The sequence below is a fragment of the Astatotilapia calliptera genome, chromosome 20, assembly GCF_900246225.1.
Source record: "Astatotilapia calliptera chromosome 20, fAstCal1.2, whole genome shotgun sequence".
In the NCBI taxonomy this organism is placed as follows: Eukaryota; Metazoa; Chordata; class Actinopteri; order Cichliformes; family Cichlidae; genus Astatotilapia; species Astatotilapia calliptera.
Genome location: NC_039321.1, coordinates 14,927,699 through 14,947,387, shown reverse-complemented (window position 1 = coordinate 14,947,387; position 19,689 = coordinate 14,927,699). Strand labels below are relative to the sequence as shown.

The window sequence follows — 19,689 nt, the reverse complement described above, 5'->3', positions numbered from 1 at the left end:
TTTGTACTGAACTGTAGGGATGGCAAAAAAATCACTACAGCACAGTATCGATATAGGAACACTAAACATTGATATTTTTTATGAAATTAATTAAAATACCATGGGAGCACTATGAACAAGAGTGCTGATTAAATGTGAAGATATGTTAAAACCGAAAAACCACCACTTAGCTTGACAAAGCTACCTCATAACGAAGTGCAAGTTTATGGTTTTAGTCACACGAGTAAAAAATACAACATCAACCTTTGTGCATCTACAAAAAAGATCAGTGACTTGTGACTATAGTGAATTTTGTCACATTTGGTGATCAGTTGCAACTCATAGTGATGGCTTGAGGGTGTTGATTGCAAGGTGATTGGATTGCACAGGTTGCCTGATAGGAGGCTACATTTCTACAAGCAGTCTGCAATCAGGTTGTCAAAGATTTGCAAATAACTGCTATTAAATGTATACATTTATAAATTCAGACAGATTGCCAGCATGTTGCCATCAGTCTGAATGAGTCTGTCAATGAACACAACGCGAGGGGCCTCAACTCTGGTTTTGTTCTGCTTATATTCCTATGAAACAGAAACGTTACAGTTAAATGTGAATTTCTGTCTATTTAGACAGCAAATGGATATGTGATTTATCACAGTTAATTGCTGTTTTATCAAAAACAGATTTCATGTAATTGCCAACTTGACCTCATTCAACTGCAAACTGGTAGCAGATTGATAGCAGACTGACTCTTATAACAATTTATGGCAGGTTTTAGTGACAGTGTTGTTTTGCTGCAAAAAGAAAAAACATATTCAATAAAACAGATATTGACAAAGTGTAAATTTGAGGGAATATTTTGTAGTTTTAAAAAGGTGATAAATTACAGTATATGTTATTGCAGTAATCAGGATGCAAAATGTTAAAAATCACAGTAATACTGTAACTGAACCCTGACTCCTCCCTTAGTAATGCTGCAATTATGATGCATTGAGTATTTTTTCCTCACCTTTCTCCCTCACTATGTGTTAATAGACCTCTCTGCATTGAATCATACTTGTTATTAATATGTGGCTCTCTTTCAGAGCATGTATTTCATCCTGTCTCCCTTCTCTCTCCCCAACCGTTTGCAGCAGATGGCCCCGCCCCTCCCTGAGCCTGATTCTGCTGGAGGTTTCTTCCTGTTAAAAGGGAGTTTTTCCTTCCCACTGTCACCAAAGTGCTTGCTCATAGGGGATCTAATGATTGTTGGGTTTTTTCCTCTGTATGTATTAAAGTAGGGTACTTTACAATGTAAAGCACCTTGAGGTGACTGTTGTCGTATAAATAAAAGTGAATTGAATTGAATTGAATTAACCTTGAGTTCAGTTGAGATATTATGATATTGTTGGGTATGTATCGATTCCCTCTACTAACATAAAGAGAAAACTTTTTCATTTTTTAGCCAAATCTCAACATCATGTCTAATAAAATCTTCTTCTTCTATTTCCTTTAAATTAGTTTTTTATGATTATTTCTTAACCTGGGTTGATGTAATTAAGCACATATAATCTTATGTCTGTGAAGGTTCTCAGTCATCCAGGTCATCGTAGTCAAAGGAGCTTGCAAAGAAAAGCACCTGGGTCAAAATCAAGACACAAGAAGTGGAATCCTTCACTGCGCACATTAACTCTGTGGATAAAAACATCAAGTTCACCAGGGAAGACACAAAGGACAACTGTTTGCCTTTCCTGGACTGCGCTGTGCACATTGAAGAGAATGGCAACCTCAACATCGAAGTTTACCGGAAGCCCACACACACGGACCAGTACCTCCTGTTCGACTCCCATCACCCTCTGGAACACAAACTTGGAGTAATTGGGACCCTACACCACCGGGCAGAACATGTTCCCTCTAAGCCTGAAGGAAAAAAGAAGGAACACACACATGTAAAGGAAGCACTCAAAAGGTGCGGCTATCCTAAATGGGCGTTCTTAAAGTCAGCAAAGAGGCACAGAAAAGAAGATCAGACACCAGCGAGGGAGGATAAGAAGGACAGACGCAACAACATTGTCATCCCCTATGTAGCCGGTGTATCAGAAAAACTCAGTAGAGTTTTCTCCAAGCACGACATCCCGGTGCATTTCAGACCCAGCAACACGCTCAGACAAAAACTGGTTCACCCGAAAGACAAAATGCCAAAACACAGACTTAACAATGTGGTGTATGCTGTACAGTGCAGCGAGGAATGCCCAGACCTCTACATTGGAGAGACCAAACAGCCACTTCACAAGCGCATGGCACAACACAGAAGAGCCACCTCCACAGGACAAGACTCAGCAGTCCATCTGCATCTTAGGATAAAGGACACTCTTTCGAGGATGCCAATGTTCACATTTTGGACAGAGAGGACAGATGGTTTGAAAGAGGAGTGAAAGAAGCCATCTATGTCCACTGTGAGCGACCATCTTTGAACAGAAGCGGGGGTTTACGACACCAACTCTCTGCCATCTATAATCCAGTTTTGAGATCCCTTCCCAGACGCCTTAACGCCCACTCACATCCTGGGCCATCTGACCTCAGGAATTCGCATGATAAGGTGGGGCCAGGTTTCACAATGAACTCACCCGAAACTCTGGCTGATTGGGACCCACGCCCAGTTTCACACCTTGGCTCAGGCGATTAGAGGATCATCAGGGGGTCCTTTTGTCCCTCTGTGGGGGGATACTCCCACTTGGTTTATATCTGGGACTCTCCACCATTTGACCTTAGAACTGAAGAAGCTTCTCGGATGAGAGGTGAAACGTCTTCAAGCAACTTAAAGAAGTCCAGACGCTTTTCTTTGCAAGCTCCTTTGACCACATATAATCTTGTTACCCATCAGGATATAAGAATGACTTCTAACTCATTGCCTTATTACTTACGAGAGCAACTCCTTCTTGCTATCTTTGGGCTGAAATTTGACCTTGAAGCTTGGGGTTGTGACCTCTCCTGGGTATTTCCTCTCCTCTAGGCAATCCTGCATCATGTCACAGTCCTCTGGTTCGGATGAGACGTACGACTGGCCGGTATGCTCCATCTGAAAAGTGATTAACACACTGGTAAATCCACTGCAGGCCTTTTGCTCTTTAAATTGTGGCTTGACCTATTATCTGAATTTAGTTTTTTAAATATCTGCTTCCAGGTAATAGTTTGCTATTGTATATCTGAATGCAAGCAAAGAAACTTTGCAAACACCATGTGCACACAATCCTCTTTTATTCTTTTGCAGACAAGTGATGTTTCCAAATGCAGAGTGTCCTCATAAAAAATTAACATTCAAGGCCCTTTATATTTCTTTTGAAAAAGTTCAAAGGAGTAAAAATTAGCATATGCCAAATCCAGGATGGTGCAATGCACCTGACACACTACCTCTGTTACACAGTGCAATGTTTTAACTGTACAGTAACTCTCACATTTCAGTGAAATAAATGAATAATACAAAGAGGAAAAGGGAACAGGGAATAAGAAAAGGGAATTACACAAAGACAAAGTGATGTAAACAATTAAGAGTTTTTCATTCAAAAGGCTTAGGGGGAATTTTGTCTGTTGTTATTTATGTCGCAATATCTCCTCTGTGAGTAACATCTGAGGAAATACACCGTGTTTGGAGCTCGTACTTTTGTTCTGTCTAATTGTACTGACCTCGTCCATTTCCTCCTCTCTTTGACGGTTAGGTTTGGTGTAATCCAGAGGTCCCTCCCAGTCCTCCTGCTTGTAGGTGTGTATGCTTGGTGATGTCATCCCGCTGTTTCCACCATGATGCAGTGAGGAAGAGGAGGAGGAAGGGTCTGGAGACCGAACGCCGGGGCTCGTCCCAGACAGACTTCCCTCTCGTTTAATGGGTTTTTTCATGCTCAGGTCCAGGGTGCCGTTCTCATCCACTTCAATGTCCATTTCCTGGAGACAATGCAACAGGAATTTATAGCTGAGCCTATGTTATTACCTGCTTATAAGTATCCTTGTAATTTTCAGTTGAGCCCCAATTTGAGACTTCAACAAATAAATAATTTTAGACAAGTGACAGTGAAGTACCAAATGAAAAATGATTAATAATATCCCTATATGCCCACTTTGAGGGTATACTACACACGAAATAGTCTGCTGAAATCTGCACTGAGATACCATTACAGTAGAATTTAATTGAGCTTTGGGCATACAGAACTTAGTCTTACACACATTCATGTCATTATTTGAAACTTTTGCCCTGTTTGAAACTTGAGTTTTAAAATATATTTGTTTTTATTGCAGCTCACTCTGTATATGAATGCAATTATGCTTTATTTCCTGTTAAAAACTTTGGAGCTCAGTGCATAATCTGGGAGAAAATTAATGGAGAAACACAGCTAACTAATACATCTAATTAAGTATTCTCAAATGTGAATAACTAATGCAGTCTCCTCTGGTGCACTTCACTGTATATGTGAGGCAGTCCTGTGTGATGATGATTGGGATTATTTTAATTACCCTCTTGAGCAGATTCTGATGCAGCGCTACATATCTGCCTGAATTCTAATTTCATATATTCTAAATAAAAACTGAACTTTCATGTGGAGAAATGTTGCTTTCGCTTCTACCTGCTTGTAAAACTGCCCTCGAGCCTGTATCAAACAAGCATTTTCACAGTCATGCACCAGAGTGACGGCCTCTTTCAGAGCACTACACACTCAAGTTCAGAACACCAGCCTCATCGCCTAAGCATGTTAGTCATGATATCTAATGTACTCTGGTGCCAACAGCACGAACACTGTGCTCCATCTCTCCATGCTTTATTATAGTTCTGGCAGGTGAAGAGAAACAGAAGGGTGAAAAGAGCAATGTTTTCAGCATTCATGTAAAATGGTGCTCATATGGGCTGGTCAAGGGCCAGAAAATTCAAAGGGTTAGGAGAAGAGGAGAGAAAATGGGAACAGTTCCCAGAAATGTCCCAGGTTGATGAGCTCAGTGTTCCAGTGTTTCAATATTGGATTTCAACTGGCTCCAACTCTGATTCCAGATCAGTCCCCAGTTGATCTGCACAGCTAAGGCATGCTCTTGGATCTGTGCCTTGCTGAACACCTTGCTCTGCTTTGCTGCCAGAGACATTAATTTTCACTTTTTATCTTCCTAAAAGCATGTCAGAAATCGAAAAATGATGAAGCAGTCACTTTCTCTCCTCTGTGAGGCAAAAAGGCTTTTAAAAATCACAATATGGGGGAAAGTGGAGCTCCTATTATACCTCCTGTGCACAGAAAAGAGAAAGAAAGTGAGGGAGATAGGGAACGAGCGAGGAACAGGGAGGCTTGCTTAGGGAGGAAGAGAGAAAGAGGGTAAAAGGACATGTGAGAAAGAAAATGATAGAAAGAGAGTGGGAGATCCGTCCAGCAGATAATGAAAAAAGGCTACCTGGTGGAAAAGTAATCCAGGCAACTGGCAGTCAGCCAAATTCAATAACAACATGAAAAGTGTGTGGGATGGAGGGATGAAACGATGAAAGAGGATGGGAGAGGTGATGCAACTGAATCTCAACACCATCCTGTTGCTGTAAACCAATGCCTCCTGATGATATATTCATGCAGAGTTGATGGAGAAAAAAAATGAGCGAGAGGAGAGAAGAGGGGTGGAAAAGGCACACCCACTGCTATCTCCTCTCATCTTACCAGCTGTGGCCTGCAATGTTTCATCTGCACTACAATCAGATAATAAAATCTTTCTCTAAGTGTTTTGCAGAGAAGAACAAGGCAGTACTTTACGACAGTAAAACCATCTGTACTTGACTCCCTTCAAATTGAGTACATTTTTGATCATCGAAGAACTACCAAGTGATGATGAAACCAACTGTGCTGTTTTCATTCCAACTGTGCTCCTTTATAATGACTGGGAAAAAAACATTTGAAAAAATGGTGGGTTTACCTTGTTTTGGGGTTTGGTGCTAAGGTTCTCAGGTTTCTCCCAGCAGCGAGTAGACAGGTTAAGGATGGCAGTGGCAGCCATGTGAGCAGCTTCGGCATCATGGGCGTAGTCGTAGGCCAATGAGGAGCTTTTCCCATAACCGTGGAGGCTGAGACTAGGTGATGATGACTTGGGGAATGACGGCTTAGCTGCAGGGGGACAAAGGCACAAATCCCAAATTGGCTAATATTCTGGGAAAGTACTAAAACAAAAGGGGATTGAAAAAATATGTGCGCTCAAGAGAACCTTTGTGTTTTGCTAACACTCTACCTTCATTTTTCATGATTATTTTCTGCCCCACACTGCTGAAGCTTTTTAATTTAGCTGATTTTTTTAAATTAATATATTTCAATATATATTAAATAAAGATCAATCAATCAATCAATCATCTTACGTTTCTGTATTTTTCAGAAATACATCTTCCTCACAGGACAGCCAATACAAACACATGATTTATAGAATATGATGCCAGACATTAAACAGATAAAAGTACTTAAAATGAGCTCAACCTTAAAAATATGCAGAAGTAATATTAAACCATCCAATACTGACGAGGAACATTTTTCTGCAGAATAATAATCTTTTAATTTGCTACTTCATGCACAGTTTTCCAATAATGCAGTTTTATGTGTACTGAGGTGCGTTCACTGGGTTTTATTGCTTCTTTTCTTAAAGGAGTATCCACCACTTGTCATTGTCATTTGGTAAAACAGCAGATATTTATTCAGCTACCATTCTTCAGCCATGAAGGAGTGCAGAATACGTCCACGCAGAGTGCAGACAGACAGCACAAATGGCACATTTTAATCTGATCCAATTTATCTTGTTATAAAGTTAAATAGCAGAGGAAGATGTTTTCGTTTGTGTGTGGCAATTGTCTCTGCTTGCCTTTCTGTAAAAGTCACTGCACACCACTGAGTCACAGCCACTGCTATGCATGCAGACAGGACAGAAATGGCAAACTGAGTGAAACAGTAACTGAAATTTGAACATTTGTCTCTCTCTTCTTTTCACTCATTTTGAAGAATAAAAGTCAGCCAAAGAGCCATGCTGGAGTAACATTTTCAAGAGCCTTAGAAAGGCCAACACTGAGAGCAAGAATTAGCACAAATGAACATATCACACTATCTCACATAGCAATGAGTGAATGGTTAGTAAATAACGTGGCCCAGATCTTCAGTTTTCTGTGTGGCTCACATGGCTTTGACCAAAGACTCTAACTCACAGTGAATCCGGCTGCTGTAACCTAGCCACAGGTTTGCCTTATAGAAAAACAAATAAATAAATATGCACGATAGAGAAGAAGCCCGAGGTTCCCTCTTACTTTTGAAGGCTTTAGGTGAGGTTTCGCTGGTGGGCATCTTTGGAGCAAGCGTGCGCTTCCCGAACACTTGAGCATCGAAGCTTGCATAATCGAAGGACACCTTGGAGTACTTCTCCAGCTCCTTGGCCAAGTTGGCGCGAGGTGTGGAAGGTGCCATGTTGGGCCTGTAGCTCCCATACTGGGGCACCTCTAGCTGCTTCACAAAACACATGGGTCTGCAGGGGGGAGAGGGAGAGGACGTCAGGGTGGGGCTGGGGATTAAAGACAAAAATAAAAGCAGAAACAAGAGATGAGAAATAAAAAGAGGATTGATGCAATAAAAAGACACACACACATAAAAGCAAAACGGGGGAAGAAAAAGAGAATAAAAGAATGAGAGAAAAAGGTAGAATGAAACAGAAAGAGTGAAGACAGGAGCAATGGTGTACTTAGCGGGAGTGCAGCAGGATTAAAAGCTCTCTTATCAGCAGAGGGCACATTTGCATGTTGTACAGCACGGAATTTATGAGCTTTAAGCCCTCTCGTTTTCTGGAGAGCCCGGGCTTTTGTCAGACCTGTTGGCGTAAATCCACTGATAGACCAGGGGGAGGTGGAAGGGCATGGGGAGTGAGAAAGAAGAGAGAAGGGGGAGAAGAGAAGACTAGGAACCAAAGAAGGGGGAGTGGTGAAAGAGGAGAGACAGAGGAGGGGTAGGTTGGGGGTATAGAGCCTGGAGGAACAAAGTGACCTTACTCATTTTTTTTTTTTACATCCCCTAACCATCTTATCCAAGCCCTCCACCCACTTTGGCCCAGCCCTATTTATTCTCCTCTGCACCGAAGCCTTTCCTCAGTGTTTTTCATTAATAGTCTACAAGACCTGGCCTGTAGTCATACTGCTGCAGCTGGGGTGGCCATCACATAGAAGCCCACTAATAATAAGTGTGCAAAGCAGAGCTACAACTGATCACAGGTGACTTTTTTCCATTTTATTAATTCAACATTGTTCCATTAAAACGAAGAATTCTGCAGCTCCACGTATAAGAGGCAAGGGAGCTCATTTGAATAACAATCTATAACAAAAAAACAAAGCAGGCCTTATTATGTTTTAATACTCGATGCTTTGTCCAACCACTGATGAGGTTTTCCTCAAGGAAAGCAATTATTTTTCCTATCCCCCCGCAATGCCCCTATAACTTGCATAATTAGCTTATCGGTTGCATTATTAATTAAAATACCAATGAGGAAGAGCACAGACAGCATAATACCAGTGTCTGGTTTGCACTAATTATCATTCTTTTGGCCGGGATCTGGCCGGTCGGGTGAGATGAATGTAGATAAAGAGATCTTAGCATGTGAGGTGACAGTAATGATTAGCCTGCCAGCCAGGATGTTTCAAGACTTTCTTGTTATTATTGAGCCGTTCAGAGGCCAGGCTCCACCTTTCATGCAGGGTACCGTAACCAAGGTCAGGATTCTCTCTGCGGTTTCAATGTGGCTCAGCAGTAAAGTGGCTAACCTTGACAAGGACTCAGCTGTGAGGGGTTTGGATTGGAGGAGACAGCTTTTATGTAGGTGAAAGGGTCACTGAGCCCAGTCTATCTTAGTTTCTGCTATTCATTGTGTCATCTATGATGGGCTTTGGAAAAGGACAAAAGGCATGAATTTTTTTGCCACATAAACCTTAACTGTGCAACATTAATACAGTTATTTACAAAATTTTAATCAATATAGGAATCAAAAAGTTCCCTTCTATGCATATAACTTGTAATTAAATTATCAAATAGATAAAATCTTTACATGTCAATGTAATGATATTGGCCAAAGTCAATAACTGCCACGTTTGTATAACTGACCTCTCGTGAGGGCATTAGGGCTCCATATCTACAGTATGTAATGTAATAAAGCAGAAAAAACCTGAACTATGAGTTTGTACTTTTTTGATGACCCACCTCAGCACTCTGTCATTGGGACTTCCTTTGAGGTGCTCGCTCGCTGACTGAGAGAGATGCTGCTTATCGTGGCTCTTAGATAGCTTCTCTGCAGCAGCGATGGGACAACCAGAAAGACTGCAGGGATAAAGGAAGCAAAGCAGATGAATATTACAAGTACATACTGCTGACTGTGTAAATCTACATCACAGTACTGATGTGGGCTGACACATTTGCTGCCCTGCATACATGAATATACGAGCTTGCAAATACACAAAGTGCACAACACTCTAACCTGCAGAGATACACACACACACACACACACACACACACACACACACACACACACACACACAAACAACTTTCATATATAGATATACAGTATAAAGGTGCAATGTATATAAATATACCTGCGGTGTGTGTTGCGGTTGCTGTTGACATGGCCCTGACCTGTGCAGCCAGGAGTCGGACACTTCAGCACGTTTTCATGCATGGCCAGAACTGACAAGATGCACAATCATGTGATCAGAGAAAACTCAGAAAATGAAAATCACTGAAGTGGGATTTGCTTATTATTAAATTTGTTTTTATTTCTCATATTAATATTTTTGGTCTTCCTGCAAAAATAGATTTGAATACACAGCTGCACAGACTGTATAACCCCAAAATCCCCAATAATAGAATAAAATTAGAATTAAATTACGTATTTGAGGGCATTTCTTTGACTGAATTTCACAGCATTTGACCGATGCAAATCAAAGGACTGGTTTCTTCCAAACATATATATACCAAGTCATGGAATCGGTGGCTCCCGAGACCTCAAAAAACCTCATGGCACAACAATTACACTGTTTAACTATTTTTTTATGCTAAGCAGCTGGAATAACAAAGAACAACAACAAAACCTCACTCTCTGGGGGGATCCTGTCCTTGTGCGGACAGCCTGACAGGCTGCGGTGGTGGGGGTAAAGACCGGTCACGTGACCAGTGCCATCACATCCCGGTGTGGGACACTTGTTCTCCCTCTTCTCTGGCCTGCTGCTCTCTGGGTCAGAGTTGGGTAGGAATGTAGAAGAAAACGGAAAGGAGGACAGGAAGATGGAAGGCCAAGTAAAAGGAAAGGGGAAGGTGGGATGAATAAGGTGCACAAAAGCAAGTGGTTAATGTCATCAGACAGTGTGCTTGGCTGAGCATGAAATCCAGACATATTCCCAACATCTGCACAAAACCCACACCATCTGTATCCCCCGACTCATGGCTTATGCATGCCTGTAAATACACCAGGTATTCCATGCATTTGTCTTAATGTTTATTTAAATACTTTTAAAGATAAAATACTATAAAAATGATAAACTACACCATCTTATCCTGTTGAGCTGGATAATCCCCCCATGGCTACATTTGCACAACACTTTCAAAGACCTTGTTTAGATCTTGGACAAAGCAGCACCTTACAATACATCAGAAGAAATTCACACCACTATATAATTTACACATAATTAAAGATGCCTGCTCCTCCCCTCTCCTATTGGAGGCAGGCCAGGCAGTATCAGTGGCACTGGAGAGAGGAGAAGGGTGCAAGAGGATGGTGTGATGCTCTATTGGCCTTCAAATTGAATGTTAACGAGACACGCATTTCCTAATTAGCGTCGAGCAGAACAGGAACGTCACCGCAGGAGGGAGTTAAGGCCAAGGAGAGGGCAGCACTACCGGGCATGTAATCACACTGCTGCTATACTGTGAGAAGCATGACAAGCGGGCAGCGTGCCAACTGTGTAATACAAGGCCCGAACACACGTAGCATGTAAACAAACACTCCATGGCTGACTGTGGAACAACCTGCACTCCTCCTTTTTCTCTGTTGATATGTTGTTGTCTCTCCTGTGCTCTCTCGCATGCTGTCATCCCTTCTCGCTCCCTCTTTGAGTACTTCCTCCCAGCTCTTCATGGAAGTCTATTCAGCTGGAACCACTTCAACCCCATTACAATAGAAAAGGGAGGATCCAAACAGAGCTCTGTGACTCATCTCTTATTTGGTACACTGTGTTTATTTGTACCCTCTGCTCCCAACATAACATTTAGCACATTTGCCAAAACTTCAGAACATCATTTTCTGTGTGCTCCCTTATTGGTTGTATTCCTCTGATATTGTTGTGGTATTTAAAAAAGCACTTGCTGTCTTGCAGAGTATTAGAGAAAATAATGAAAGAGCACATTTGGCCTGTATTTTTAATATAAGGATAAAGCCAGGGGGCAACTGCCCCCTTAAAGCTAGCTAACCTAACAAAAGTAAAACTGTCAAATTCTGGCACTTGCCTCTGTTTTTTTTTTTGTGCTGGTTTGTGTAGAGGTTAAACAAAAATAGCAAATGTTCATTAGGCTTTTTTTTAAGGCCTGGATGAAAACGTGCCAGCTGATTCTTCCTGTCAAATGCTAATGACATCTGGGTCTAGTTTCACTAAGAATTGTATTAGTCAAACTTAGTTACTTTGATTACATACTGTTTTGCACACATTATAGCCTGTGAGAAACATACTGCAGTAGATTATCAGTCCAGCTCTGTTCAGAGTAAAGTACTTAAAGCCTGTGACATGTAGGTGCTCTTCCACTGTACGAACTGTGGGCAGACACAAAGTGATGCCAAGATTTACAAGAACACTCCCCTAACACAGGACCATTCTGTTTTTAAGGCGAATAAAAACAGGTGGGTGCAGAAGACGTGCTCAGTGCATCACATAGAAGTTTTGTTGGGGTTTTCAGAAAATTTTCATAGAACGGAGAAAATGTAAATTTTCCAGGTAAACCTATAAAACATTGTTGGATGAGGAATAAGTTTGCAACATGGTATTTCAGTACCATGTGCAGCTAATGTAGCTTTAAAAAAACAAAGATATAAAAAGAAACGGACTAAATGTGGCTGATGTGCTGTCTCCCTCAGGCAACTTTCACAATACCCTCTCAGTACATGTTGTAGCTCTGTTCTCCCCTGGTTACTAATTCATACCTTTGCTGAAATAGCCCTTGCGGATGACGTCCAGGTGCTTGGGCCTGTCCTCCATGGTGAAGTACCGCTGGTGGTGGATATCTGGTGTGCGGAGCAGCTCTCTGGGTCCTGCTGGCTTCACCTGCTCTGCCTTCAGGGCAATGGCTTGCTCTAGCAGGCCCAGGTTCCCTCGGGTCATGTCGAACATCTCTGACTCGTCCGTCACTGCCGAGCGCTGTGACAGGCTGTCTTCATCATCGCGCTCGTCATCTCCATCCACATCGTCAAAGTCTTTGTCCTCCGACTTATCGGATCGTACCTCGATAATGTCAGGAGAGGCTGAGGATGAAGCTTTGTGGATTTTGTAGTTCTCCCCTCTGGGAATGGGAAAGTAGTCCTCCAGTGGACTGGCCCTGTGGGAGCTGTAGCTTAAAGGAGGGCTGGCCTTATAGTTCTGAATTGAGCTAGCTTTAAGAGAGCTGTCTTGTGGACTGGCTCTGTTCTCAAAGGGACTTGCCCCGCATGAGTTGTAGTCCTCCAGAGGACTGGCCCTGTGGTCTTCAGCCTTGTGTGTTCCCTGAGCTGCTGCGGTGCTGGTGATGATGCGGATGGCAGTTGGCACATCAGAAATGGGCAAAACATCCCTGTGCTCCTCCTCATCTGCTGAAGTGCCCTGCCTCTGCTGTATTGGCACTACTATCTTTTCTTTTTCATTGTCTTTACCTATGAACTGTTCACACTGGTCCCTTTTAGTCAGATGCTGTGGGCTCATGTGGTTGCTCATATCTTCGTGCTCCCCTTGCTCATCCTCCACATCAGCTGCCTCCTGCTGCAGAGCAAATGACTCCTTCAGTGCTTGAACTCCATGTGCCACCTCCTCATCTTCCTCTTCTCCCTCGTTCGTGTCCTTCTCCTGCTCTTCCTTTACTTCTTCACCCTGTGTAATGGCCAATGTGACATCCTTCTTGGTCTCCATAGCAACAGTCTGCTGAATGGCCACAGTTGGAGCATTGTTGCTGTTGACACAGCCCAGGTGGAGGAGAGAGTTGGCCACCTCCTCGGTGCTCTGTGAGGGAGAGTGACACTCCTCAGCTGCAGGTACCGCTGCTCTGAGCTCAGGCTCGATGATCACACACTCCTCCTCTATCGGAGTAAAGATGAAGAAGTCAGAACAGTGACACAGAGGAAAACATGAGTCACATAGTGACATCAGGCTGTTGTCAGCAATATCTTTATCTTCACTTGTATCACTTTTATGCCTGCTAAGTCTTTCACTGTGTATATTTATATATGTGACATAAAAAGAACCTACTGTTACAAAACTGTAGCCGTAAAGCAGTTTGTTGACAGAGAAAGACACTCACAAAGTCCTTGTGCTCCTAGTGGCCATGATTTCATCTTTTCTCTAAAGGCTATAATCTATCACAATCAGTGAGTCTCATGGACTAATGGACAAGAAGACAAGAAGTTCCTAATTTTGAAATATATACAAACAAAGAGTTTGGCAAATGATTATTGGTAAAGAGTGACATCTACTGTCTCTGATACCTGCTCTCTATTGGACTGGAGATCTGCTGATGCTGCTGCTCACTAGAGCCAGTGTTGGGGAGAAAAAGGAGAGTGGAAAAGTAGAGCTGTCACCAACCAGAAATGGGAGATGGAAGCATGTAAATATAATAATAACCACTGCAGCTAAAAAGAGTGTCTGACAAGCCCAGCTGTAAGTAAGCTATTAAGAATTGACTGTACACTGTGTTCGTGTTTTGCTCTGAAACAATAAGTTCCATTGGAGCAACCTTTCAACGCCTCTCTCTGTCTCTCGCTAGCAAAGTTGACCCAGACAACAAAGTAAAGCTAGTTTTTGGCTATGGGTCCAAAACGGAACCCAACGTATTGGCCAGAGGTCCCTTTACTATGGTTCTGTTTTATATAAGTGAGGAATAGTTTTCTATACGAGATCGCTGCAAAAAGTGCAGCCTTACCTAATGTCCACCTACTGTTACTCATTTATATTAAGATTTAAAAATCTAGTTGCTATTGGTATGGTGAGTAACCTTCAGTAATAGTAATAAATCACACAGCATAGTACAATCATGTAGTTGTAAAACAGCATAATAATATATTAAGTAATCCAAAGTATTCAGAATACGTTACTCAATGAGAGTAACGTAACGGAATACGTTACAAAATACATTTTGGGGCATGTATTCTGTAATCTGTAGTGGAATACATTTTAAAAGTAACTTTCCCAACACTGACTAGAGCCAACATAGCGATACAATTAAATATATCAGTTCTGCTAATGGAAATACCAGTCTTCCTTGATTATAGTAGTCCTGACTCAAATGAAGAAGCAGGTAGTGAGGAAGCTGAGTGGGGTCTAAATAAAAGACACTCCAGTGGGAATCGTACGATCAACCAATTTGGGAGCTTAACCCATCAAGCAATTACAGTCAGGTATCTTGGCCTTAATCTGCTTCAGTATTGAAGTACATGATGAATATGTGCTCCTTTGATGCTGTGGTTATTTTTCACTGTACCCCTCTTTGTTACCAACAAGCTATGTTTCATACCTTCATCAGCTGCAAAATTCTCCTCCTTCTTATACGTCTCTTCCTCCTCTTTCTGTTGTGTGTTCTCCTCCCGACCGTTTGTCTGTCCGTCCTGTGTGAGTTCTGTCATTTCCTCTCTCTCCTCCTCCACACCTGTGTCTGTCTCCTCCACTTCCTCTTCTACCTTGGCTCCTTCTGTTTTCTCTCCATCGCCCTCAGCCTCACTGCTTGCGTCACTCTCTGCACTGAAACCTTCATCTAGGGCTAGTTTCAGGGGGTGGGACTTCCTCTTGGAGGCAGGCCGTTCTGTTTCCTGTTCTTGTTCCTGCTCTGCCTCTGCTTCGTCTAGACGGCGCTTTCTTGCTATTGGGCAACCCAGAATGCTTGTGATGGGGGAAAAGGAGAAGACAAGAAGAAAAGGGAGAGAACAAAATTAAGAAAATCAAGCTGGGTTATAAGTGAAACAACAACCTAACACGTCTAACAGAACCACAGCAGAAGGAGGCAGGGGTTTTTTCTGACATGAAACAGGATGGAGCTGCTTTTTCCAGTATGAATCAACACGCCTGAGGGGGGCGCCATGCTAGCTGACTCAGATATCACAACCAATCTCAGCCAATTGAGTGGAACGTTTAATGAACAACTCGTATGGAGAGGCGGGCGGGCGATGCAGCAGAGGGTGAAATCCAATAAACTCCTTCTTACGCTCACCTGGGAGACGCTGAGGGAGTCTGAGGAACGATCTATAAACAAAGTGCACCTCAAAATTGCCTGCTGAACAAATACACATGTAAACAGATAGCTAATATCTGCCCCTCAATAAAGACGAGTCACAAGCCAGTGAGCTGCCCCGAGTCTCCCAGGATCTCCCAGGGCGAACGACACAGACGATGAATGGAGGGATGGGGAATGAAGCTGGAATAACACCTGAAGAAATCACATTTCACCACTGCCCACTGAAAGGTTTATTACTTAGGTTTAGATTTAGATGCTCTGGGAGTCTGGTATGTGACATAATGAATGTGCTCTATTTGCAATCTGACTCAGTAAGTATCTTTAAAAGTCATTCACATTGTCTCCATCTGCGATTTAAATAACAAAGAATCGAAATGGTGCTGAGGAACCCAAGAAGCTGTGCAGTTTACCATTTGGTTTTTCTATTTTTTCTATTTCTATCTTTATTTTACAAATAATCAGAAGGAATTATAAGGATAGTAATGAGTGGGAGAACTAGATTCATTTGATGACTGGGAGATGTAAAAGCAGGAAATGTGGACATAAAGCAGAAAAACGTATCCTCAATCAGCTTCCCTCTAATCTGTGCTTTTTCTCTTGTCAAAAACACTTTTGTTGAACCTGATTTCTTCTGATCTGAATGTAAACAACTAACTCTCTGCTACATCCTTTTCCATTAGCACTGCAAAAGAGGACCATTTTGCTCATGACTTGACTTCAGTAACATCATACTATTAACACTACAAAACTAAAAGATGTAGCTTACCTCAGTTTAACAAACGTCTAGCCTGGCTGTGTCCAAAGATAAGTAATTAAGTTGATAAGAATCTTTAAAGCTCATTAATCAAGAAATCATTTGTTTGTCTGTAATGTGAATAGCACTGTTTTATGCCAGGAGATAGATTTTGGAATCTTGTTGTCACGGTGAGGACAAAAGTCTCCCAAGACCACCACTTTGAACTGTGGTTCCAAAGTGCTGTTTGGAAGAATTTGGGTGGATATAGCCATGGCTACCTATAGTTAGAACCTAGCTATTTCACTCAATTCTGTTCTTTATGCTTTTTTAATAATTTTTTTTTTTTTTACATTTCATCTGTATTCTTTATGCTAAGCTAGAAATCCAGCTGCTGGCTTGAGCTTCATAATTAGCGCACAGATATAAAAGTAGCATTGATGTTCTCATCTAACGCTCAGTATTACAGCGAGTAATGCCGAATAAAAGCACAAAGCAGATGATATGGGACAGAGAACAGAGAGGACAGACAAGACTGAGACAAAGGACAGAGAGACAGAGGGTGGGGTTTTAATCTGCCCTACCTTCTGTGTCGTGAGTATCTCCCACTGATATGGCCTGAGCCATTGCATCCAGGGGTGGGGCAGCTGGATGGGATGGATGGAGGTTAGAGATATGTTTAAGGCACGGGTGCATTTTAGTCCCTGTGCAGTAGCAATGATAAACACAGGCAGTAAATAAAAAAGAAAAGGTCAATTAAGACAAACAAAATAAAGTGAAGCACAGACATGCAATCTGAGCACATGTGTCACACAAACGCACGTGTCCCCACTCTTCTACCAGACACACATAATGCATGAATTCAGGTGGTATCATGCAAGAGAAAACATAATATTCTCTGTCATACATCAACCCTGGCCTATATCCTGTTACTGTGAGAGATAAGGATCAGCCGAGGCCTGCTGTAATTTCCCCTGCTCTGCTCTCTTCACCAGTCATCATCATCAGTTCTTGCTCACTCTATTTTCTTTCTCTCTCTCTCTCTCTCCTTTGATTCAGGTTGCTATGACCCCTCAGGATGGCTCATTTCAATTCTCATTAACTTCCCCCAGCAATTGCCCTTTATTACTCCAATTATCCTTATTATTAATTTCACTTATTAAAAAATGCTGCATTTGCATTTTAAATCAGCCACTCTCTGGCCTCTTTTTTTTTTCTTCTTAATCCCAAAACCTCAAGTATTTTTTTGGAGTGCTGAGTAGAGATCAATGCTCAGAGGTGAAGTGTGACAAAATGAGAGAGGATGAAAAAATCATTTGGAAGGAGGGCAAGGAAGGGCGATGACTGGCTTTTGTGGACCCTGAAAGCTGGTCCCTGAGTGGGAAACTATGGAGAGGAGCTAAGGGCGGGAGAAAAAACTAAATAATAGCCCTTCACAGTCCTCTCTTCTTGTGCTGCATCCTTTGATCAGACTGCAAAAAGATCGTACACCTTTTTCATTGGATGTACTGTATGTGTTCATAGCAGGAAACAGCAAAAGGCTGCAAGAAATCAATAGCAGCCTGTTGGAGGCACTGACCACAAACTGAGAAGTGCTGATAATGAGTAATAGGAAAAGAATAATATACAGCGTCATCTAAAGAGAGTGTATGATTGCCAGGGTGGGGGAGATACAAGGTGAGGGTTTGGCGGGATATATAAATGAACTTTATGAAAGGGATTTTCACAAAGATGAAGGTGTTTCCTTACCTCAGCTCTTGTCCTACAAGCTCAATAGGAACTGAAAAGGGGGGGGGGGGGGGGTCATGGGGAGAGAGAACAAAGGTGAACAACTGCTCAGAACGCCGTGCTGCTAAAAGAAACTCAGATCAATAAATCACAAATGCATATGAATCCCAGAAGGATTCCTCATAGAGGCTTAGACACACACACATTCCGAAAAATCCTAAAACACACCTACATGCTCCTGGGTTCACACATACACATCTACATGTAAAACAAACAAGAGTAAAGCAAACATGCTGCATAAAAAAGGCACGCACACACAAACAGAAAGGCTAAATCAGCCAAACTGCACAGCACTGTTCAGAAAAAGTGACAGTTATATGCAGACTTCAGCAATAAAACATGATTAATTGTTACACTTTAGTTACCATAATTGGGGAAAAGAAATTAAAAGGAAAACTGCCTTCATCAGGAGAAAACAGCACTTCATTCAGGGCCAACTTATAGTAATTGCCTTCAAAACATAAATCACGCTCTGCTCCCATAGAGCACGCGCACACTTGCCGGCTGTGGGCATCGATTGGGAGTTGAGCGATAGAACGAGTTTTTGGAGAAATATCCTATTTTCATTTGAAGCCAAAATGAAAAAACAATAGGATCCTGGAGAATTCAGTTTGGCCTCCAATATCACATGCATTAATCACATGTCAGAAATAGCCTGGGTATCAAGATACACTAAGAGCACTAAGACACATGCACACATGCATACACACACAAGTTTGTGTGTGTGTGTGTGTGTGTGTGCGTGCGTGCGTGCGTGCGTGTGTGTGTGTGTGTGTGTGTGTGTGTGTGTGTGTGTGTGTGTGTGTGTGTGTGCGCGCATGCAACATCGTAGTTTCTCAGTCTTTCATCATGCAGTTGGAATGACTGGATGCCTTCTGAACGCCCTGTGAACTGTTGCTTTGCTGTCTTGTTTCTAAACATCAAACACACGTGCAAATGCAAACACACCAAGGAACTCACACATATCAATATGGATATTTACACATTCATTCAAGTGCACATTAAATTTACATGTGTTTGTACACATAAACACACAGCCATACGTACATGTGGACTAAAAAAATAAGGAGTAGCAAGGGCTGTGGTTTTTGTGATATTCTAGGAGTTATGACTCAAAAGTAATGCATCGATATTACTGATCTGTTCAGTGGGCATTAGCACGTACACATAAAGCCACAAGGTTTCCTTTCATTCGTTTGTGCCCTTAGAGAGAAGGGTCATACATTGGGTATGAGAGCTCAACTTGAATGGTTTATAATGAGGATGAAAATGATTAGAATCGTGCTCTGGTGTTATCAGATGTCGACATAATTGAACACCTATGGTAGGATTTGGAGCAATGTGTTAAGACAGCCCTCTCCAACACCGTTATTACAGCACCAAATATGTTTTGGGAGAACGGTGTTCATTCTTAAAGAAGAGTTGCAGAGACTTGAGGAATCAGTAGCCACATACATGTACAGATTTACTTAGAGGAGCAAATTAGCCTTTGCTAATATTGGGGCAGACATTTCCACGTGTTATGTGTTACATCCAATACTACAGAGAAGCTCTGATGTTGGAGAGCAGCGTGTGTACATACTGCTGAGTAAAGACACGCAGAGACCTTTTTTTATTCACCGTCTTTGTCACTCATGTTTATGTGTACAGACAAACATACATTCTGAGTCCACGAACCCACACGCTTGTCAAAAAGCAGAAGAGATGCTTGGCTGTGAAGGAGTGTTTGTAAATGTA

At 42.0% G+C, this 19,689-nt stretch overlaps 1 protein-coding gene across 7 annotated transcripts in view; it reads right to left on the bottom strand.

Annotated features, from left to right (window-relative positions):
- Nucleotides 1-19,689, bottom strand: part of myt1b (myelin transcription factor 1b) — a 45,405-nt gene that overhangs the window by 10,681 nt on the left and 15,035 nt on the right. For 4 of the 7 annotated variants that reach the window (XM_026153446.1, XM_026153443.1, XM_026153447.1 and 1 more), the window contains exons 4-14: nucleotides 17,914-17,944; nucleotides 16,749-16,811; nucleotides 14,718-15,079; nucleotides 12,166-13,287; nucleotides 10,072-10,206; nucleotides 9,572-9,662; nucleotides 9,183-9,299; nucleotides 7,253-7,503; nucleotides 5,890-6,077; nucleotides 3,643-3,897; nucleotides 2,883-3,037 (exon numbers count right to left, since the gene is read on the bottom strand). In XM_026153446.1, the coding sequence (XP_026009231.1) occupies nucleotides 2,883-3,037; nucleotides 3,643-3,897; nucleotides 5,890-6,077; nucleotides 7,253-7,503; nucleotides 9,183-9,299; nucleotides 9,572-9,662; nucleotides 10,072-10,206; nucleotides 12,166-13,287; nucleotides 14,718-15,079; nucleotides 16,749-16,811; nucleotides 17,914-17,944 (2,770 nt within the window). The remainder of the gene's footprint in view (nucleotides 1-2,882; nucleotides 3,038-3,642; nucleotides 3,898-5,889; nucleotides 6,078-7,252; nucleotides 7,504-9,182; nucleotides 9,300-9,571; nucleotides 9,663-10,071; nucleotides 10,207-12,165; nucleotides 13,288-14,717; nucleotides 15,080-16,748; nucleotides 16,812-17,913; nucleotides 17,945-19,689) is intronic. The other 3 variants (XM_026153449.1, XM_026153444.1, XM_026153445.1) reach the window with 2 other exon arrangements.